The sequence below is a fragment of the Vigna unguiculata genome, chromosome 10 (genome assembly GCF_004118075.2).
Source record: "Vigna unguiculata cultivar IT97K-499-35 chromosome 10, ASM411807v1, whole genome shotgun sequence".
In the NCBI taxonomy this organism is placed as follows: Eukaryota; Viridiplantae; Streptophyta; class Magnoliopsida; order Fabales; family Fabaceae; genus Vigna; species Vigna unguiculata.
In genome coordinates this window covers 4,977,404-4,999,177 of record NC_040288.1, presented here as the reverse complement: position 1 = coordinate 4,999,177, position 21,774 = coordinate 4,977,404, and the positions used below count along the sequence as shown (strand labels likewise).

General features: G+C 33.3%; 1 protein-coding gene across 1 annotated transcript; it reads left to right on the top strand.

The window, feature by feature from the left end:
- The first annotated feature begins 7,394 nt into the window (after positions 1–7,394).
- On the top strand, positions 7,395–20,683 carry LOC114167037. The gene is made up of 10 exons (XM_028051948.1): positions 7,395–8,060; positions 8,153–9,257; positions 9,397–9,672; positions 9,810–10,562; positions 11,287–11,821; positions 12,153–12,606; positions 13,057–14,158; positions 14,276–14,551; positions 14,656–15,432; positions 20,157–20,683. Exons 1-10 carry the CDS (start codon positions 7,552–7,554, stop codon positions 20,553–20,555), a joined length of 6,186 nt encoding a protein of 2,061 aa, XP_027907749.1. The 5' UTR covers positions 7,395–7,551; the 3' UTR covers positions 20,556–20,683.
- Positions 20,684–21,774: the final 1,091 nt, after the last annotated feature.

Genomic DNA, 21,774 nt, shown 5'->3' with positions numbered 1-21,774 from the left:
AAATAAAAGACTTCATTTGTTAAGTTTGTTTTAGGTCTTTCAAACCGTTTAACCGCACCTGTGTAGAATCTCTCCTACACTTTTCCACGTTAAAGACTTGACACATTGAATATTAGATAGGAAAATTAAATTAGATTAAACTCTCTTATCATCAAAACTTATCCTAAAGTTTGTAAGACCTTTCGTATCACCTTTGTCCGACTGATATTGGACCATTTACAAGTTGGATGCTTGATATATTCAACTTCGACATGAGAACATATGTTGTAAAGTTAAGTGTCAACTATAGATATAATTAAATTATATTAAATAGAAATTCATTTTGTAACAGCAAAGTGATTATTTAGAGAATATAACCGATTGCTTAATAAAAAAATGTAATACAATGTCTAGAGATAATAGGAAAAAGAAGCCCTTGTAGTTTTGCTAATACAGTGCTCATAACTGAACTTTACGAAATCTAAGATTGGATTTCATGAATCAAATTAATATAACATTACTCAATATATATCTCTAGCATAGGGATGGATAAAAATCTAGGTCCATCAAATTATTCTACCCTTGGTCTGAACTGATTCATTAAAAATTCATTTCTTTAAATTTACTTTTTATTTTGATCCATATCTACTCTATTTTTCAGATCAGTTTTCCATTTTGTTTATATGAATTTAAAAAATTGGAAAATCCACTTTTCCAATCTTCTTCGGCATAAGAAGTAGAGGGGTTGTGGCTTTTTCGTGGGTAGCAAAAAATCCAATCTAGTTATGTAGCAAAAATAGATTTGGATCCAAAATCTGATCCAATTATTTGGATCTTAAATAGATATGGATTGGATCTTTAGAAATTCAATCCATGACCACTCTTACTCTAACGTACTCACATTTATATTAAAAGCATACTTACTCTATTTTCTTAGATACAAGTTCTAAACCATATGTTAAACCTCTAATTGGTAACAACAATTAGCATGATATTCCTATCATATACATTAATAATCAAGATAAAACAATTGAATACAAAAGAGAATACATTGCATAGGAAAAGTTACATGAAGTATGAATTCATTACATCCATTCCTAATGAAAATGGAGATTAACTACTCCTAATCATCTATAGTATACGGATTTGAAGAATTCGCACGAGTAGATGGAAGAATTTATTGTAGTTTCGTCCCAAAGTGCCCTTGACGATAATTTTTGTAAGACCCATAGAATTTAATTAATTAAATAATTAATTAATAAATGCGGGTAGTGGAAGTCTTTATGACATTTAATTCTAATTTGTATGACGTTAAAAAGTATTAGCTCAAATGGTTGAGAATACTTGGTTGTGTGAAAGGACTTGGGTTTAAGTCCTATGTATGCTTATTGTGTGTTATTAATTTGTTATTATTTTTAAATATATGTTGATCATGTGATGGAATGATATAATCCTTGAATTATATTAATTAGCAAGAAACATGAATTGGCATGATGGTTTAACATTGATTTGCATAATTTAGTTTTGGCTTGAATATGAAAAGTTGAGGGAAACCCTAGTTGAATGGCAGCCTAGAGGTGGCTGAAAAACAGTCCATAATGTAACCATGAATGACAATAAACACCCACATTAAACACTTTTCGAAGGTTTTGCAAGGCTGCCATTAAGTTGAGAGAACAGAGCACGAAAATTAGAGAGTGGTGAGGATTGAGGGAAGCTTTGGGGGCTGAATTGAGAAGAACCAAGGAGGGTCGTTGGTGATCAAGGGAGAGCTTTCAAGTGTCAAAGTTTAGCAAAGAAAACCAGGTTAGGGGAGTTTTAATCGTTAGATTTATGTTTAAGGCATGATTGCATGAAATGTATGTTGAATTGTATGCATATGTTTTGTTTGTTCATAAAATTCTGGGTTTCTGGAAAATTTCTAGAAACCGCCTGGCGGCCGTGAGCGACCCACCATAATGTATTCTGGGTTTCCAAAGAAGAGTTGCCTGGTGGTAAATTCCCGACCGCCAGGCGACGCTTGGTGTTTTGTTCAATTTTTCTGGATTTCTGTTGAGCTGTCTGGCGGTGATGAACTACCACCAGGCGATGTGAGTCATTTTGGCTCAATTTTGATGTTTTGATGTGTTTGGGTTCATTCTGACTCAGGAAAACCGTGGTTCCATAGATTTTTCATCAACTGAGTTTGTTATATTGCTGAATTACATGAGATTGAGGATTTAAATTAGTGAAATTACTATGAATGCTAGTTTAGGATTGGAAATTGTCGGATTTGATCGTATCATGAAATTAATGGAAGTGGTTTGATTACGAATTAATATCATACGAAGCGGGATTGAGTGGGAGTGTGTGGTACATTTGGATTGGAGTAGTATGGAGTGAGAGGAGCAGTGCAGGTGCGGGAATTCTGGGAAATCGCCAGAACCGTATGCACCGCCTGGCGGCATGGGGCTTGCCACCAGGCGCCTTCTCGGTAAATTGGAAAATTTTATGTCTGCGAGAGTTGCAGGGGATGCTGGCTTTGGGAAAAGTAGATTCGTGCTACTTTTGGGAGTTGGAAGTAGTAATTGGATAAGAGCATTAGGTGATGATATGTAGAAACTAGAGGGTGAATTCCATGATTTGAATGGGAAGAGAGTGTTGTTACAAGACAATAGGAGCTAGAGTGTGAGTAGGGAATAAGTGTTGTATAAATCGATGTGGTATTAGTCATAATAAGGTTCTATAGCAAAGTGGAGACAATGAGGTTAAGTGCAGGCACTAGTATGGCACCTGTCGGCAGAGTTAAATCCGCTAGGCGATAGCTCTATTCCAGAGGGGTTCTGTATGACGCGAGGCGCCTAGTGGTGAATGACGTTCCGCCAGGCGATAGTTGCAGGATCAATGGTCTACTGGGGTGCGTGCGCTTGGTGGTGTGGGCTGTCCTGCCAGGCAGTGGCTATAGTAATTGATGGTTCAGAGGCGCTTGGCACCTGGCGGTACGCGTCCCCCGCCAAGCGGTCTGGAAGTGAGCAGCGCCTAGCGGTACGTGTCTCCCGCCAGGCAATTTTGCTGTTGCAACCTTGGGTTGTTGATTCTATAGGCGTGATCTACAAGGCTTTTGGTTATGCCTGGAAGGCGGAATAACATCTCTTGAGTTGTGGTTCGGGATGACGGATGAACACGAGAAACTCTTAAGTTGTGGCTGGGGTTGGCGAGTGTTGCGGATGAACACATGAAATAAAGACAAATAAAAAAGGTTAATAAGCTTAAGTACCAAGTATTTATCATTTATCAAGCTTATCAATACTGAAAGTTGATTTTGCATTCCATGGCCAAACTTTCACTCCATAAAACTTCCCTGGCATCCTTTTCTGTTTTCAAAAATGTATTCATTAGTACATCGAAGGACTTTGACATCAATTATTTTTCAACATTATACTTCAGTTTTACAATGAAGTATATCCATATGAAATAAAAAAAAGGAGGTTTAGACTTCAATTAATAACCAAAGCTTATACTTCAAAAAATATACTTTGATTGGTAAGACAACCGGAAGACTAAAACAATTCAAAAATATTTAAAATAAAAAATAAAAGAATATTCACTAGTTCTCGAAGGCAACCGAAGCCTATAATTACATTACATGCTTCGATTTTTTCGACAACCAAAGTCTATATTTAACCATTATCCATAATTATTTAAAACATGAAGAACAGGAGTAAGATTCGATTCTAAATACAATCGAATCCTATTCCAATGAATGTTTCACTTCTCAATATCATCGAAATATATTCCCCTATATGATTCTTTTGTTAATCAAAGCCTGTTTTTTATTATTTTAAAAATAATTCAAAATTGTTCAAAACTAGAAGTGGGTGAATAGACTTCTTAGATCCAAAGTCTATTCTTCACTACATACTTCAATTGTGCTATAACTGAAGCTTGTTATTGAATTTTTTTTAATATTTTTTTGATTAATGCCTACATAACCAACCTGAACAGAATCAAAATAACCACGTACAGTCACAAACTAGATACAACAAAAATAGACAACAATTTGGAATCAAGGTACTTTGAATATTGTACAAAGTATATGTCACGTATAATTATTACAAAATAGATCAAACCATTATCGAATGCAGATTTTACATTTTGGAATTCTTACCCTAATGAAAATTATACTCTTTGAGGTTTTTGAAATGCAGAAAACGGCCAGCCTTTCATATGCATATTTGAATTAAAGGTAAGGTTGTCAATTTTCGTATGTTTGTTTTATATATGATGATGTTCATTGTTATAGCCAAATTATTGTAGCTTTATTGTGAGAAGTATTAATTGTAGTTGTTATAGTATCTATGCAATGTTTTATATAAACCGATGAAACAAATTAGAAGAACTTAAGAAGTGGCGGTTGAAGAAACATATTAATTCAGAAAGCCAGAAGATGAAAGAAAAAGGTGTTAATCCTAAATTTGTATAGTCAAAAGCAATTCTCAAAACTACAAGCATTAGCAAATATTTTATAACCAGAAGACACTAATTTGGCATGGTAATTTGATAAATATTAAAGTCTACAAATTATGATTCATTAAATAACTCTTTATATATATTATTGAATCAATAAGTAGATAACAACTCCTTCAAATATTAAATAACAGTTATTTAATACCTTTTACTATATTAAAATAATAACAACTCTTTAATAAATTTCTTAAATATTTAAAGTTATAAAATACCTTTTATCATATTAACTTAATTGTAATATTTAAAGGTTTAATTATATTTTAAATTTCTAGTCTAAGAATTCAAATTGAGTTCCTAATCAATTTTATGATTTATTGAGTATTTAATCGATCTAAATTTTTGAATTTAGTTTTCATGGTTAATTTTTTTTGTTAATTTAGTGATGTAATGTGTTAATGTGTTATTATCTTGTTGTATCACTTTGTAAACTTGCATAGTTGTCGTCACATATAATTTTAAAATTTTATAAATTTATAACTTTATAATTTCATGTTTTTATAATTTATAATTTTATAAATTTATAATTTTATGATTTTATAATTTTTTTTATAATTTATATTATAAAATAATAAAATTTTAAAATCATAAATTATAAAATTATAATGGGTTAAATATGTTTTTGGTCCTTTAACTTTCAGTGAATTTTGAAATTAGTTCATTTTGAAACTTTGGACCAATTTAGTCCTTCATCTTTTAAAATACATGAATTTAGTCATTTTAATCAAATTTTGTTCGATTTATTTGATGTTTGACACATTTTTGTTTTAATGTTAAGTCAAATATTATGAAACGCATTTCAAATGTCAAATAAATCAAAATTCACTAAAAGTTAAGGAAAAAAAATATGGTTTAATTAATCGTAAGGTACCCAGTTTGATACTAGAGTGTCAAATTGGTACCCGCTTTTAAAAAAGTGTCAATTGCATCCCAACTTTTGAAAATTGCTTCAATTAGGTCCCTTTCAGACAGAGTTGACTAACGCCGTTAGTCAACGTGCCATGTGTCAATCTGTGTTTTTTTTGATTTTTTTTTAAAAAAATTTAATTCTTTTTTAATTTTTAAATTTTTTTTAAATTTTTTTAAAAAAAAATTAAAAATGCCACGTGTCAAGTCCCTGTGTGTGCCACGTGGCATTGTCAGTGCCACGTGGCATTGTAATGCCACGTGTCAGTGTCACTATCAGATGCCATTGTGATGATTTCTATTTAGTCCCCATTTATGTTTTTTCGTTTCAATTTAGTACCTACTTATGTGTATTTGATTCAATTTTGACCTAATAATTTTTAATAATTAAAATATTTTTTAATAAAATTAAAAGTAATTAAGTATAAAAGTTTAAAAAAAATTAAGTATTTGATATTTATATTAAAATTTAGTGGTAAAAGTCATTTTAGTACTTACAAATAGCATAACATTCATACAAATAATAAATTTGGTCTGAAATTGAGAGAAACATTATAAATATTAGTACTTAATTTTGTAAAAATATTTATACTTAATTATTTTTAATCTTATAAAAAATGGATTACAAAAATATTTTAATTATTAAAAAAAAATTAGGTCAAAATTGAATCAGATACACATACTTAGGTACTAAATTGAAACAAAAAAACATATGTGGGGACCAAATCGAAATCAACACAATGACATCTAATAGTGACACTGACACGTGGCATTACAATGCCATGTGGCACTGACAATGCCACGTGTCACACACAGGGACTTGACACGTGGCATTTTTAATTTTTTTTTAAAAAATTTTAAAAAAAATTAAAAATTAAAAAAAAATTAAAATTTTTTTTAAAAAAAATCAAAAAAACCACAGATTGACACGTGGCACGTTGACTAACGGCGTTAGTCAACTCTGTCTGAAAGGGACCTAATTGAAGCAATTTTCAAAAGTTGGGATGCAATTGACACTTTTTTAAAAACCGGTACCAATTTGACACTCTAGTACCAAACTGGGTACCTTACGATTAATTAAACCAAAAAATATTTAACCCAATTATAATTTACAAAATTTATAATTTTGTACAATAATAAAATTACTTTTGATGATAATAATAAGATAATAACATGAAAAACAACTTTGTAATAAAATTGATTTAACCGAAATCAATACACACGCTCTAACACATAACCATCGACATGCGAGAGAGCTTTAGACAAGAGAGGTCTTGGTCCTACAATTCTTTTTCCATCATAAATATATATTTTTTAATTTTTTTAATTTTATATATTTTACATTTCGTAAATAAAAAAGTGATTATCATTTTAAAATATTTCTTGATCACAGTCAGTGCTTACACCGGTTTCATCGTACTTCTAGTTTACTAAAAATATTTTTATCACTTATTTACATAATTTATATTTTAAATTTAAATTTTTTGATATTGATTGGCATAAGATTGTATTGTATAGGTTAAATTAGAATTACATGAGATCGTTGATAACTTATTACACGTCAAGTCATCATTACGTTGATAATACCATTTCAAAAAGAAAAAAACAAAAACCAGTACGATAAATCATTGGAGGTATCAACTTAATTTAATACAACTTGACTTGAGTTTGTTAGAGATTATAGATGTAATATCAAGTAAATTAAACCTCTTAGTTTAATAGAAAGGATGAGAGAGGATATGGAATATGATAAGTACAATAAGTTAAAATACAAAATGACGATTTTATCCTTATATTTTATATTATATAGCAGAGATAAAATACAATTTAAATTATTTATTTTCTATTAAATCACACAACTTTTTTTTATATATTTTTGTATTTCTACTCTGCCAAAAATAAAATATTTATATTTATTTCTGATGTATTGTATTTTCACGTCAGAGTTCTTTCTACTATTCTAAACAATATCATAAACGGAACGAGAAAATGTTTGGGTCTTCTCTCAGCATTTCTGAGTCTGCTCTCAGCATTTCTGATGAAAATATTCTATTTTAGTAATTCATTCAGAAGACTAAAAAGCAGAAAGTGGTGTTCTGGATCTTCCCTAGCATTTCTCCATTATTGCTTTCCCTTCTCCAACGGTTGACCAGAATTGGTTTGATGGACTTCACATCTTCACCGTCGTTCTCGAAATCGAAACACGAACGGATTCACGACGTGTTCATCAACTTCAGGGGAGAAGACACTCGCAAGAAGTTCGTTTCTCATCTCCACTATGCCCTCTCAAACGCTGGAATCAACACCTTCCTTGACAACGAGAGTCTTTTCAAAGGAATGCAGCCTCATCATGAACGCATGCGAGCAGTAGAAGGATCTCAGATAGCGATTGTAGTTTTCTCCCAAACCTACACTGAATCCGCTTGGTGTCTTCATGAGCTTGAACAAATCATCAAATGCAACGAAACTCAGGGCCAAAGTATTCTCCCTGTGTTTTACAAGATTGACCCTTCCGATGTACGTTATCAGAGTGGTCATTTTGGAAAATTGTTGGAAGAAACTGCACGACGGAGAACTTATTCAGGAGAACACCTGGAGCATACCTTGTCCAGGTGGAGGTGTGCACTCAACAAAGCTGCAAGTTTCTATGGTTGGGATGTCAGCAGTTTCAGGTAAACCAATTACTCCTTCGTAATTTCTTTGGTTTGAGACTGAATGAAGGATATGTTAGTGACTGTTTTATTAATTATTGTTGAACTTGAAGGAATGAAGCTGAACTAGTGAGGCAAATTGTTGACCACGTTCAGAAATTACTGAGCTACGAAGTCTTGTCTATTACAGAACATCCTGTTGGACTAGAATCCCGTACGCAAGAAGTGATTGGGCTCATTGAAACTCGTTCCTCCCAAGTCTGCATGATAGGGATTTGGGGTATGGGGGGATCGGGGAAAACTACCGTTGCCAAAGCTATCTACAATCATATTCACCGTGCATTCATGAATAAAAGTTTCATTGAGAATATAAGACAAACTTGTGAAAATCATGGTAGAGGGTATCTTCCTTTGCAAGAACAGCTTCTTTCAAATGTCCTGAGAAAGAAGATGGACATACATAGCGTTGGGATGGGGATAACTTTGATCGAGAACATACTTGCTGGAAAAAGGGCACTCATTGTACTTGATGATGTGAACGAGTACAACCAATTACAAGCTGTGTGTGGAAATCGTAAATGGATTGGTCAAGGAAGTGTAATAATCGTTACTACTAGAGATGTTAGCCTTCTTTATAGACTTGAAGTTGATTATGTTTATGAGATGGATAAAATGGATGAAGACGAGTCCCTTCAGCTTTTCAGTTTTCATTGTTTTCGAGATGCAAAACCAAAAGAAGACTTCAGTGAACTTTCAAGAAACGTCGTTGCTTATTGTGGAGGACTACCTCTGGCTCTTGAAGTGCTTGGTTCTTATTTATTTGACAAGACGTCAAAGAGAGAGTGGGAAGGTGTGTTGTCGATGCTAGAAAAAATTCCCAATGATGAGATTCAGCGGAAATTACGAATAAGCTTTGATAATTTAAGCAATGACATGGAGAAGGATATATTTCTTGATGTATGTTGTTTCTTTATTGGTAAAGACATTGGTTATGTCACGGACATACTAAATGGTTGTGACCTATGTGCTGATGTTGGAATACCGGTTCTCATAGAACGTGGCCTCATCAAAGTAAGAAAGAACAACAAACTTGAAATGGATTCTTTACTACAAGAAATGGGAAGAGAGATAATTCGTGAAGACTCAAGAAAGGAGCCTGGGAAGCAAAGTCGATTGTGGTTTCAAAAGGATGTAGTTGAAGTATTGACAAAGAATACTGTAAGTACATTTCATATGCATGGTTTTCATTTTCTTTAAGACTGTTCTCTTTTCCATGTGCAGTATAAGTATAGTTAGACTCAGCTGAGCGAACAAAAAAAACTTCTCAATTTATTTCCCTCTGCTCTTTTCATCACAGGGGACAGAAGCTATTGAGGGATTGGCTCTGAAAATGCATTTGACTAGCGGAGATTTCTTCAAAGCCGATTCTTTTCAGAAAATGGAGAGATTGAGACTCTTGCAACTCCATCATGTACAACTTGCTGGAAATTATGGGTACCTTTCTAAGCAACTGAGATGGATATCTTGGCAAGGCTTTCCTTCAAAATTTCTGCCAAACAACTTTTATATGGATCATGTAATTGCGATTGATTTAAAACACAGTCATCTTCGATTCCTCTGGAAACAATCCCCGGTATTTATAACATGCCTTTTTCTTGTAAAATTTACAGATTGATTAAAATAAAAAGATTAACTATTTCTATTTACTACTATTTCATTTTTTATTTTATTCTCTAATATTTGTCCATAAAAAAAACAACATTGTTGTAGGTTTTGAAGTGGCTAAAAGTCCTTAATCTCAGTCACTCCAGATTCTTGATAGAAACCCCTGATTTTTCGAGACTACCAAGTCTTGAGCAGCTCATTCTCAAAGATTGTCCAAGTTTATTAGCGATACACAAATCCATTGGTGATCTGCGTAATATTTTATTGATAAATTTGAGGGATTGTACAAGCCTAACCAATCTCCCCAAAGAGATATATGAGTTGAAATCTGTGAAAGTATTGATCCTTTCTGGTTGTTCAAAGATTGACAAATTGGGAGAAGATATGGCACAGATGGAATCCTTGGTAACTCTAATTGCTGATGATATTTATGTGAAACAGGTCCCCTTTTCAATAGTAAGCTCGAAAAGTATTAGATATATATCCTTAAGCGGATTTGAAGGACTGGCACGAAATGCTTTTCCTGTTATCATCCGGTCTTGGATGTCACCAACAATGAATCCCCTCTTATATACTCATCCGTTTTATGTCACATCATGTTATCTGGTTTCCATGATTACACAGAATAATACTTTTGGTGAACTTGCACCAATGCTTACAAGCCTTCCAAATCTTCGAAGTGTGTTGGTGCAATGTGAGACAGAGTCTCAATTATCTAAACATGTAAAAACAATTCTGGTTGAAGATGCTCTAAGTTTTAGAGAATCAGGAATTTCAAGGCATCACTTGAGGTCTTCTTTGATTGGAGTTGGAAGTTACAAAGCATTCTTCGATATTCTCAGCAATAGGATATCTGAGGTTAATTCCTTCTCTAGTGTTTTCCTTTCTCTACTATACCTTCAATGTTCATTTTAGCTACTATTTAAGAGAACTTGAAATAATCCTTATGATGCGTCTAAAAGAAAATTCAATAACCACGTTCTCATTTTAAATTCATTATAAATTCATATTGATGTGCCGTTTATATATATGTATATATACAGAACAAAACTATTAATCAAATTTGTTTGTTATATTATCATTGTTGTGTTTCAATTTATGCATTAATTGGTCGGGGATGAAATCTCCAGCGTGTATAGAAAAATATTTGTTAAAAGATGCTAGTGTCATAGATGAACATTACGAACACATCATTCTTAGGTTAAATTATGTGTCACTCTAAACCATCATAATAAGACCTTAATTTTACACTAATTCCCACTAAGTAACCAAGTCCCGCTAGTGTAGCCATTAATCCTAACTGTATACATCATTATTTTCCTTATGAAAATATGAATGATTCACCTTCTCATAGTTTTTAATCTTCGAATGTGACTATTTGGTTCTTAATTAAAAATATAATATAAAATACAAAGAGAAAATGAGAAATTATATTGACTCTCTTTAATTCATATCAGTTTGCCTACCCCAAAAGTTATACAATTCACTTTTATTTGATTAAAAATGCTCATTTTGTAATTTTGGAATGATAAGGTGAGGAGTCAATTGCATAAATGACTAAGTTTGTTTTCTCATGTTATAGGGATTGGCAAGCAATGAGGCATGTGAAGTTGTACTTCCAGGTGACAATTATCCTTATTGGTCGGCCCATACAGGTGATGGACATTCGGTGTATTTCACTGTGCCTGAAGACCGTGGCATGAAGGGAATGGCTTTGTGTATTGTTTATTTCTCAAACCCCGAAATGAAGCCGACCGAATGTTTCACTAGTGTCTTAATTGCTAATTACACAAAGCGCACCCTGCAGATACACAAGCAAGACACTGTGATTTCCTTTAATGATGAAGATTGGAAGGAGATAATATCACATTTGGGAGGTGGAGACAAGGTGGAGATTTTTGTGACTTTTGGTGATGACTTGGTGGTCAAGAAAACTGCTGTCTATCTGATTTATAGTGAATCAAATGATATAGAAATTGAGCCGACTCACGGTGAATCGAATGATATAGAAATTGAGCCCATGGATTGTGAAGCAAATGATATCAAAATTGAGTCTATGAATTCTGAATCAAATCTCTTGGAAATGTATGGTGAATCAAATGATATGGATATGACAGGTACAGTACACTGTCACAAGTTGTCATAGTTTTCAATTTTTGCATTAAATCGATATTAAGCCTTTTAAAATATATTAAAAACTCTTTTAATATACTGAAATTGATCTATTTTGAAGGTTCAACAGAATAAAAATAAAATAAAAAATCTGGAGACAATGTGTGGTCTTATGTTTATATAAGAGTAGTGTAAGGCAAAGGTGGGTAGCAGCACTAAAATATCATCATCTGTATGTGTATTGTGTAATTCTGCATTACTTCTTTCTCTTCTGACCGTTGACCTCAATTCCTTTGATGGCTTCCTCCTCTTCATCCTCTTCTTTGTCTTTCTCAGAAACCGGAATCCAAGGCGACGTGTTCATCCATTTTTCGGGAGACGAGATCCGTCGGAATTTTGTTTCTCATCTCAATTCTGCCCTTTTACAGGCTGGAGTAGAACCTTGCCTCCTTGCCATGCGAATGAAGTGGGAACATTTTGTGGCATCAATTAAAATGTTTCAGATTGGAATTGTTGTTTTAACAAAAGAATACAGTGAATCTCTTGGGTGTCTTGATGAGCTCGAACGAATCATTGAATGTCACAAAATTCACGGCTTAATGGTTATGCCTGTCTTTTACGAAATTGACCCATCCGATGCACACATTCAGAATGGTGGTTTTGGAGATGCGCTGAAAGCAACTGCACAAGGAATATTTACAAGAGAATATCTAGAAACTGGGTTGTCTACGTTGAGCAGCCCACTCACCGAAGCTGGCAAGTTGCATAAATGGGATGAGACCAAACACAGGTAAACCCATCCATTCTTTCGAAACTTTTTCTTGAACATTTTCAGAATAGAAAATAAAACAAATGTTTTAATCCAATTATTTTTAATAAAAATATAAAAAATATGTTTTTACTTAAACTAAATTAATATATATATATATATATATATATATATATATATATATATATATGTATGTATGTATATATATATATATACACATTATATTAATTTGCAAATTTTAGTTTGTTATGGAAATATTCATCTCATTTTTTTTTCTTTTTCTAAATGTACAAAGTAGAAAACTTTTTCAAATAGAAGCAAAATCGGTTTCTGTAATTAAAAATTAATTTTTGGAGAATCAGATTTATTATATTTTTGTTTTTCTTGGAAGTGCATGTTTATCTGAACAAACCTTCTATACTATTATGCTCTCATTTTATTTGACATTTGCGTCTTTTGTATCTATTGAAGTGGAAGGAATGATGCTGAGCTAGTGGAGGAAATTGTTAAGTCTGTTCTTGCTAAACTAGACCGCGTCTTGTCTATAACTAAATTTCCTGTTGGACTAGAATCCCACGTGAAAAATGTGATTAGATTGTTTGAAAATCAACCCACCGAATTTTGTATGATAGGGATATGGGGAATAGGAGGATCAGGTAAAACTACCTTAGCCAAAGCCATCTATAATCAAATTCCTTATACATTTGGTGGTAAAAGTTTCATTCAAGATATTAGAGAAGTTTGTGAAACAGATGGCAGAGGCCTTGTTCATTTACAAGAACAACTTCTCTCAGATGTCCTTAAAACAAAATGGAAGATAGAGAGGGGTGAGATGGAAGAAACTATGAATGAGATCAGACATTCTGGAAAAAGGTTGTTCATTGTGCTCGACGATGTGAACGAGATAGACCAATTAAAACAACTATGTGGAAATGGTAAATGGTTTAGTCGAGGGAGTGTAGTAATCATAACAACAAGAAATTTAGACCTGCTTTATCAATTTAATGTTGATTATGTTTATGAGATGGATGAGCTGGACGAAAGTGATTCTGTTGAACTTTTTAGTTGGCATGCTTTTGGAGAAGCAAAACCGAGAGAAGACTTCAATGAACTTGCAAAATCTGCAGTTACTTATTGTGGTGGACTACCACTCGCACTTGAAATCCTTGGTTCTTTTTTAAGAAAGAGGTCAGAGAATGAATGGAAAAGTGTATTGTCAAAACTAGAAATAATTCCCAATACTCAAGTTCAGAACATACTAAGAATAAGCTTTGACGGCTTATGTGTAATGGAAAAGGATATATTTCTCGATGTATGTTGTTTTTTTATTGGTAAAGACAGAGACTATGTTACAGAAATACTAAATGGTTGTGGACTGCATGCTGATATTGGAATAATAGTTCTCATAAAACGTGGTCTTATAAAAATTGAAAAGAACAATAAACTTGGAATGCATCGTTTGCTCCTGGATATGGGACGAGAGATTGTGCGTCAAAGTTCGACAATGCAACCTGGGAAGCGCAGTCGATTGTGGCTTCGCAAGGATGTACTTGATGTATTGAAAAAGAATACTGTAAGTAGATTCTTCATAGAACATTTTGAAACTTGAAGGTGTTTTCCTTTTTGTTTCATTTTCCAGTGGGCTAACAATATGATTTCCTAATTTATTTATTTTCTCTTATCATCACAGGGGACAGAAGCTATTGTGGGATTGTCTCTGAATTGTCAGCTACCGAACAGTGATTTCTTCGAAGCTTATGCTTTTGAGAAAATGAAGATGTTGAGATTCTTGCAACTGGATCATGTACAAATGACTGGAGATTATGGGTATCTTTCTAAGCAACTGAGATGGATCTACTGGCAAGGATTTCCTTTAGAATCCATACCTAACAACTTTTACTTGAAAGGTGCAATTGTGATGGATTTCCAACGCAGTAACCTTAGACTAGTGTGGAAAGAACCCGAGGTATATATTACATCCCCATTTTTTTCTTTTCACACTCATAGGGTAATTACAATTGTAACAATTGTTACTTATTTATTTTGTAAAAATACTTTATTTTTTTTTAGGTTTTGCCGTTGCTAAAAATCCTCAATCTTAGTCATTCCAAGTACTTGACAGAAACTCCAGACTTTTCAAAATTACCGAATCTTGAGAAGCTCATTCTCAAGCATTGTCCAAGTTTGCGCAAGGTACACCAATCCATTGGAGATCTACACAATCTTCTACTAGTAAATTTGAAAGGTTGTATAAACCTAAGCAATCTCCCAAGTGAGACATATAAGTTGAAATCTTTGAAAACTCTTATCCTATCTGGTTGTCTGAAGATTGGTATCTTTACACAAGATATACTGCACTTGGAATCCTTGATAACTCTAATTTCTGAAGATACTGGTGTGAAACAAGTTCCCATTTCAGTGGTAAGCTCAAAAAGCATTGGATACATACTTCTAGACGAGAAAAAAGGATTATTACTAGCTGATTTTCGTTCAATCATTTGGTCTTGGATGTCCCATACTTTTAATCCCCTGTATCATATTCGTCCATTTCGAGGCATTTCATTATCTCTAATTTCCATGAATACGGAGAATAATGATTTGGGAGATCTAGCACCAATCCTTAGCAGCATTTTAAATCTGCGTACTGTTTTAGTGCAATGTGTCACTGAGTATCAAATATCTCAAGTAAGAACAATTTTGGAGGAAATTCGTGGTGCTACTTGGACTACGTTGAAAATAAGACCTTCTACACCCGAAATTTCGAACCATCCCTTAAGATCATATTTGATTGAATTTGGAGGTTATCAAGAAGAAGTCTTCAATACTCTTCGCAAGAGCATTTATGAGGTTCCATCTCTTTTTCTCTCAGCTCACTTTTACTATTCATTTTAGCTGTTAATTTAAAGAACATGAAACATTCCCTTAAAAAAAATATTAAATTTAATCCTAACACTATTTTAGCACCTTCCCCTTCTATAACCACTAGGAAGTTGTTTTCCACCTTATGCTTGCAATGCTTGCTTCATAACACATGTATAACGAAAATTGTGTTGAAAGATCGATATCTTGATTGTTGAATATAGAGAAAATAGGATTTGGGATTAATTTTCTTTGTGTATAAACACACACATAGAGTAATCTATTTATAATAGAAAGAGGTACAACTAAAGAGAGTAACTAAAAATAAATAAAGTAAATAGAAGATATTGTTTGATATTGTAATTAACAATATCTAACAATATCTTAACAATATCAAACAATAACTGAACAATATCTAACACTCCCCCTTAAGCTGGAGCATACAAATCGAATGTGCCAAGCTTTTTACAAATATAATCAATTCTAGGCCCCTGTAAAGACTTAGTAAAAATATTTGCTAACTGATAACTTGAGTTAACAAACTCAGTCTTGATGTCTCCAGACATAATCTTTTCCCGAATGAAATGATTGTCAATCTCAATGTGTTTGGTCCTCTCATGAAACAGGGATTAAAGCTAGTATGAATAGCAACTTGATTGTTACACACAAGTGTCATTTGAGTGACATCTCCAAATTATAACTCTCTAAGTAATTGCTTGAGCCAAACAAGTTCACAAGTAGCTGAGGTCATAGCTCTATATTATGCTTCTGCACTAGATCTAGCCACAACACTCTATTTCTTACTTTTCCCCGAGATCAAGTTACCAGCAATGGAGACACAATACCTAGATGTAGATCTTCAATCAAAAGGAGATTATGTCCGATCAACATCTGAATAACAAACAACTCTTGTATGGTTATTAGAACCATATAACAATTCTTTTCCAGGAGATCCTTTAATATACTTTAAGATATGAATGACTGCATTCCAATAATCTTGCTATGGGGAATTAAGAAATTAGCTTACCACACTGACTGGAAAGGAAATGTCAGGTTGAATAATTGTAAGATAATTCAATTTCCCAATCACTCTTCTATACTGTTTAGGATCAGATATAGGCTCCCCTTGATTTGGCAGAAGTTTAATATTGGGTTCAATTGGTGTATCAACAGACTTTGAGCTCACCAACTCAGTTTCCTCCAAAATATCAATGACATACTTCCTTTGAGATATAACAATACCATTGTTGGACTATGCCACCTCACTACCCAAGAAAGATCTAAGTTTGCCAAGATCTTTGGTTTTAAAATGGTGACAGAGATATTGTTTCAGCTAAGAGATGTCATGGTTGTCACTACTTGTAAGAACGATGCCATCAACATATACTATCAAGTAAACACATCCAACATTCGAGTGTTGATAAAAGACAGAATGATCTACTTTACACCGAGTCGTACCAAATTGTTGAACAACATTATTAAACTTTTCAAACCAAGCCCTAGGAGACTGTTTTAGGTCATATAGGGATTTGCGAAGACGACATACCATCCCAGAAGACTCCTCCTGAGCAACAAACCCAAGAGGTTGCTCCATATAGATTTTTTCTTACAAATCACCATTGAGGAAAACATTTTTAATATCCAGTTGATAAAGAGGCCATTGTTGAAAGAGCAGCCATGGCGATAAAAGCTTCATGACCTGATGCCAATTAGGATGGGCTAAAGCTTCATAGACAATTTTTGGAATGGTCACAAAAGAAATAGAGAAAAGACATGTATAAAAAGGTAATAACAATCGATGATAACTCAAAGTAATATAGTGGGGAGAGAGATTACATGTAGAACACATACCTTTTCGGAGGGTAATAGGAAGGTCAAACTCAGGTGTTAGAGTCGGAGGAGACAAAGTAGTTGGCACTTGATTAGAGTCACATGGTGGTGGTTGTGATTGGTTTTAGCGATTATAAACCTGAAGGGGTAATGGAGAAGAAGTTGAATAGCGAGCAGGAACTGATGGTGAAGAAGACAAAATGAGAATGTCACAAACAACAAGAGCATTAAATGTACTAGGAGTGTTGACAAGATCGGATGGAGACAGAGGTGAAGGTTGACTCTTAAAATAAAGGGAGAACTCATCAAATGTGACATCTACATACACAAAATAACGGTTAAGAGAAGGAGAAAAACATTTGTATCCTTTTTGTGATCTTGTAAATCCGAAGAAAACAAACTTATGTTATTTAGGAGAAAGCTTGTCAAGACCAAGACTGAAATTATGAACAAAACATGTAGACCCGAAAACTCTTAGAGGTAAGGGATGAAGATGTTTATGAGGGAATAAAAGCGAATGAGGTATGTTATTATCTAAAACCGAAGAAGGCATGCGATTGATGAGACATGTAGTAAGAATAACATCACCTAAAAAATGTTGAGGAACCTCTCCATGAATTAAAAGAGTGCGAGTTGTTTCAATAAGATGTCTATTTGTTGAGGTGTATAAGCACAAGAAGTTTGATGCAGAATACCGTGAGAAACCATAAATTGTTTAAAAGAATGAGAAAGATATTTACGACCATTATCACTATGCAAAACTCTAATAGAGACACCGAATTGAGTTTTAATTTCATTAAAAAAAAGATTGAAAGATATGAAATAATTCAAAATATTGAAAATCTAAAATAGACTTAACGCATCTAGGTCCCCAAATGTCAGAGTGAACCATGACAAAAGGGGACGAAGCACCACGTGTGACACTTTGAGGAAAGGAAGTACACCTATGCGTGCCTAATTGACATGACTCATACACCAAATGAGACAACTTGGATAACGTTGGGATAAGCTACTATAACTTGGCAAGGCTTGGATGACCTAATTGAGCATGAAGAAGAGAGGGAGACTCCATAACTGCATCACCATGTGTAGAGGGACGAAGATGATAAAGACCATGTGACTCACATCTTGTGCCAATCACCTGTTTCAAACTCCGGTCCTGTAAACACACAAAATTGTTGGTAAAAGAGACAACACAATCCAGAGAATGAGTTATACGACTGATGCACAACATGATAAAAGGAGACTTAGGGATATAAAGGACATTATCAATGGTTAAAGAAGGAAAAAGTTTAGCAATGCCAACACCATGAAATGATACTTTAGAGCCATCAGTTAGTATCATAGAAGTTAAAGGATTAAGAGAGGATAAAGAAGAGAACAAAGATTTGTTACTAGTAATATGATCAGTGGCTCCTGAATCAAAAACCCAAGGACCAGGAGAAGAAGATTGGGTTAGACTAGCAAACGACATACATGTGTGTGCAACAAATGCAGTGGAACTATAAGACTGTTGATTCTTATGCCATTTGAGAAATTTGTTGAACATAGCAGGTGTATCAAATGAAACAAAAGAAGGAGGATCCCCAACAGACGAAGGTGGGGAAAGATCGATCTGAACAACTACAACAAATCGAGGAGGACGACCATGTAATGTATAACACTTGTCAATCTTGTGACCTAGCTTACCACAATGTTCATACTTAAGACGCCTTTTTCCCTGTTTGCGAGGATGAGTTCGGTCATCACAATGAGATGCCATAGTAAATCGAATACACAACAAAAATGTGAATCACACAACAGAAGTAACAAACAAAACAAATCCCAATATTAGATGATTGCAAATTCCTTAAAATGACATAAAGAACATGGGGCAGAACCTCTAGAAACGCCTCAAAGTAGAAAACAATTGCAAAATTGCAATCACGTGAAATCTGAAAAATTGCGAAAGAGGCTTAGGGCATAGGAAAGATGAACTATTGCAAGAATCCCTTAATCATAAAATTTACGAAAGAGACGTAAGGCTAAGGGCTAAAGGCTAAGGGTTTAGGAAGATGAATTGCTACAAGGATCCCTTCTCAATCATGGATCGTTTAGGGCTTTGATACCATGTTAAATATAGAGAAAATATGGTTTGAGATTAATCTCCCTTGTGTATAAACCATACATAGGGTAATTTATTTATAATAGAGAGAGGTACAACTAAAAAGAGTAACTAAAAATAAATAGAGTAAATATAATATTTTGTTTGATATTTTGATTAACAATATCTAACAGTATCTAACAATATCTTAACAATATCAAACAATATCTAAAAAATATCTCTAACAATATTTTAACAATATCAAACAATATCTAAAAAATATCTAACACTGATGATTGACTGATTTATACACACCAAAACTATTAAACAAAATTTGATTGAATTTGTTGGAAGTCTCAAATCAAGGAGAGTTATGACTAAATTATAGTATATAGCTAATTTAAAACTTATCTTACAAGTTGATTTTGTAGGATGAAGTTACTTGGACATATTGTAACATATGTTATCATACAACTATTGAACTATTCATAATATGCTTGATATATGCAATCATCAGTAAGAGTGAATGTGTTGGAGATCTCAAAATGATTAGTGATATGTCAAATTATAATATATAAGTGGTATAACATTTCACCGTACTAGAAAGTTTTGTAGTATTTATTATCGAGCCTAATTCCACATTCTAAGCAAATTACTTACAAGAATTATGTTGTAATTTATTTATTATGATGTTATTTTCTTAAATTTTATGTTTAATACTTTGAAATAAAAATGATTGAAGAAGTCCATATGAATAGAACCATTACAAAATTACTAAGCTATTTTTCTCATGCTATAGGGATTGGCAGCCAGACAGACGGGTAATGTTTCTCTCCCTAGTGATAATTATCCTCATTGGTTAACTTATATGGATGAGGGACACTCGGTCTATTTCACTATGCCAAAAAATTTTCACACGGATGGAATGATATTATGTGTTGAGCATTCATCAACCTTTGGAGACCCAACTGACTGTCTTGATAGTGTCTTAATTGTTAATTATACAAAGTGCACAATCCAATTATTCAAGCGAGACACAATCACTTCCTTTAATGATGTAGATTGGCAGGGCATGATATCACATCTGGCATATGGAGATAAGGTGGGGATTTTTGTTATTTTTAGGGATGGATTTGAAGTCCGGAAGACAAGTGTCTATCTAGTGTGTGATGGATCAATTGACAGAATGTCAATGTAACTAGTGTTAGGAATAAGATAATAAAAGGAGACAAAAATAAACGACACAAAAATTTAATGTGGTTCAACATACAATTTGTATGCCAACATCCACCGACTACACTAGGAAATATTTTATTTTTGTGTTTATATCTAACTTTACAGAGGGTTGCTTATATAGCAAAATAGAGAACATCTTACAATACTAAACAATATGGGACTAAATCAAGCTCCTTAATACTAACAATTCTCCCATTGGATTCACTGCACATGAAATCTTCAACAAAAACAAGTCTCTATCATTTATCAGGTTTTTGTTAAAATGATACTTCAATTCAATGTGCTTGCATCTAGAATGAAGAATTGGATTTTTAGCAAGACACATAAAACTCTGACAGTCACTAAACAACGGAGAGTCATTCTGCTATTTTCGTATTTCGTTTAGAAGGTTCTTCAACCATATCATCTCTTTCGTTGTGTCTAAGATAGCTACATACTCCACTTTAGGGGTTGAGAGGGAGACTCTTCCTTGAAGTTTAGACTTCCAATTGATAATTGTACTACCCAATATAAAAATGTAACATGTTGTGCTTTTTCTACAATCCAAATCTCCTCTTAAGTCTACGTAAGAAAATCCTTGTAAAGTAAGATTACTTCTAAAAAACAAATGCATCTTTAAAGTGCTCTTCAAATATCTCAATATTCACTCCACACCTTCTTTGTGCTATTTTCTGAGATTTGATAGAAACATACTCACAACTCCCATTGCAAGTGTTATGTCAAGTATGATTTAAACTATAACACACATCAAGCTCCCTACTGCAAATGCATATTACACTTTAGACATGTGACTTTCTTTTTCATTTGTATGAGAAAATTGTCTTTTTGAAAACTTTAAGAGAGTTCCCAAATATGTATTCCTGGTTTTAGCATTTCCAACATTATATCTATTAAGTGATTTTTCTATATATTTCTCCTGAAATAAGTTCATAATACCGTCAGATTTGTCCATGAAGATTCTCATACCAAGAATTTGTTTATTTGGACCAAGATCTTTTATTTCAAAGTTTTATGTCAACTGTTTCTTCAACCTGTTAATTTCTGCCATATTAGCTCCAACAATCAATATGTTGTCAACATATAAATCAAGAATGATATAACTGTCAACATATTTTTCATGCAACAACAATGATCTTCTTCACATTTGTGAATTTTTGAGTTTCTCTTAAACTCATTACACT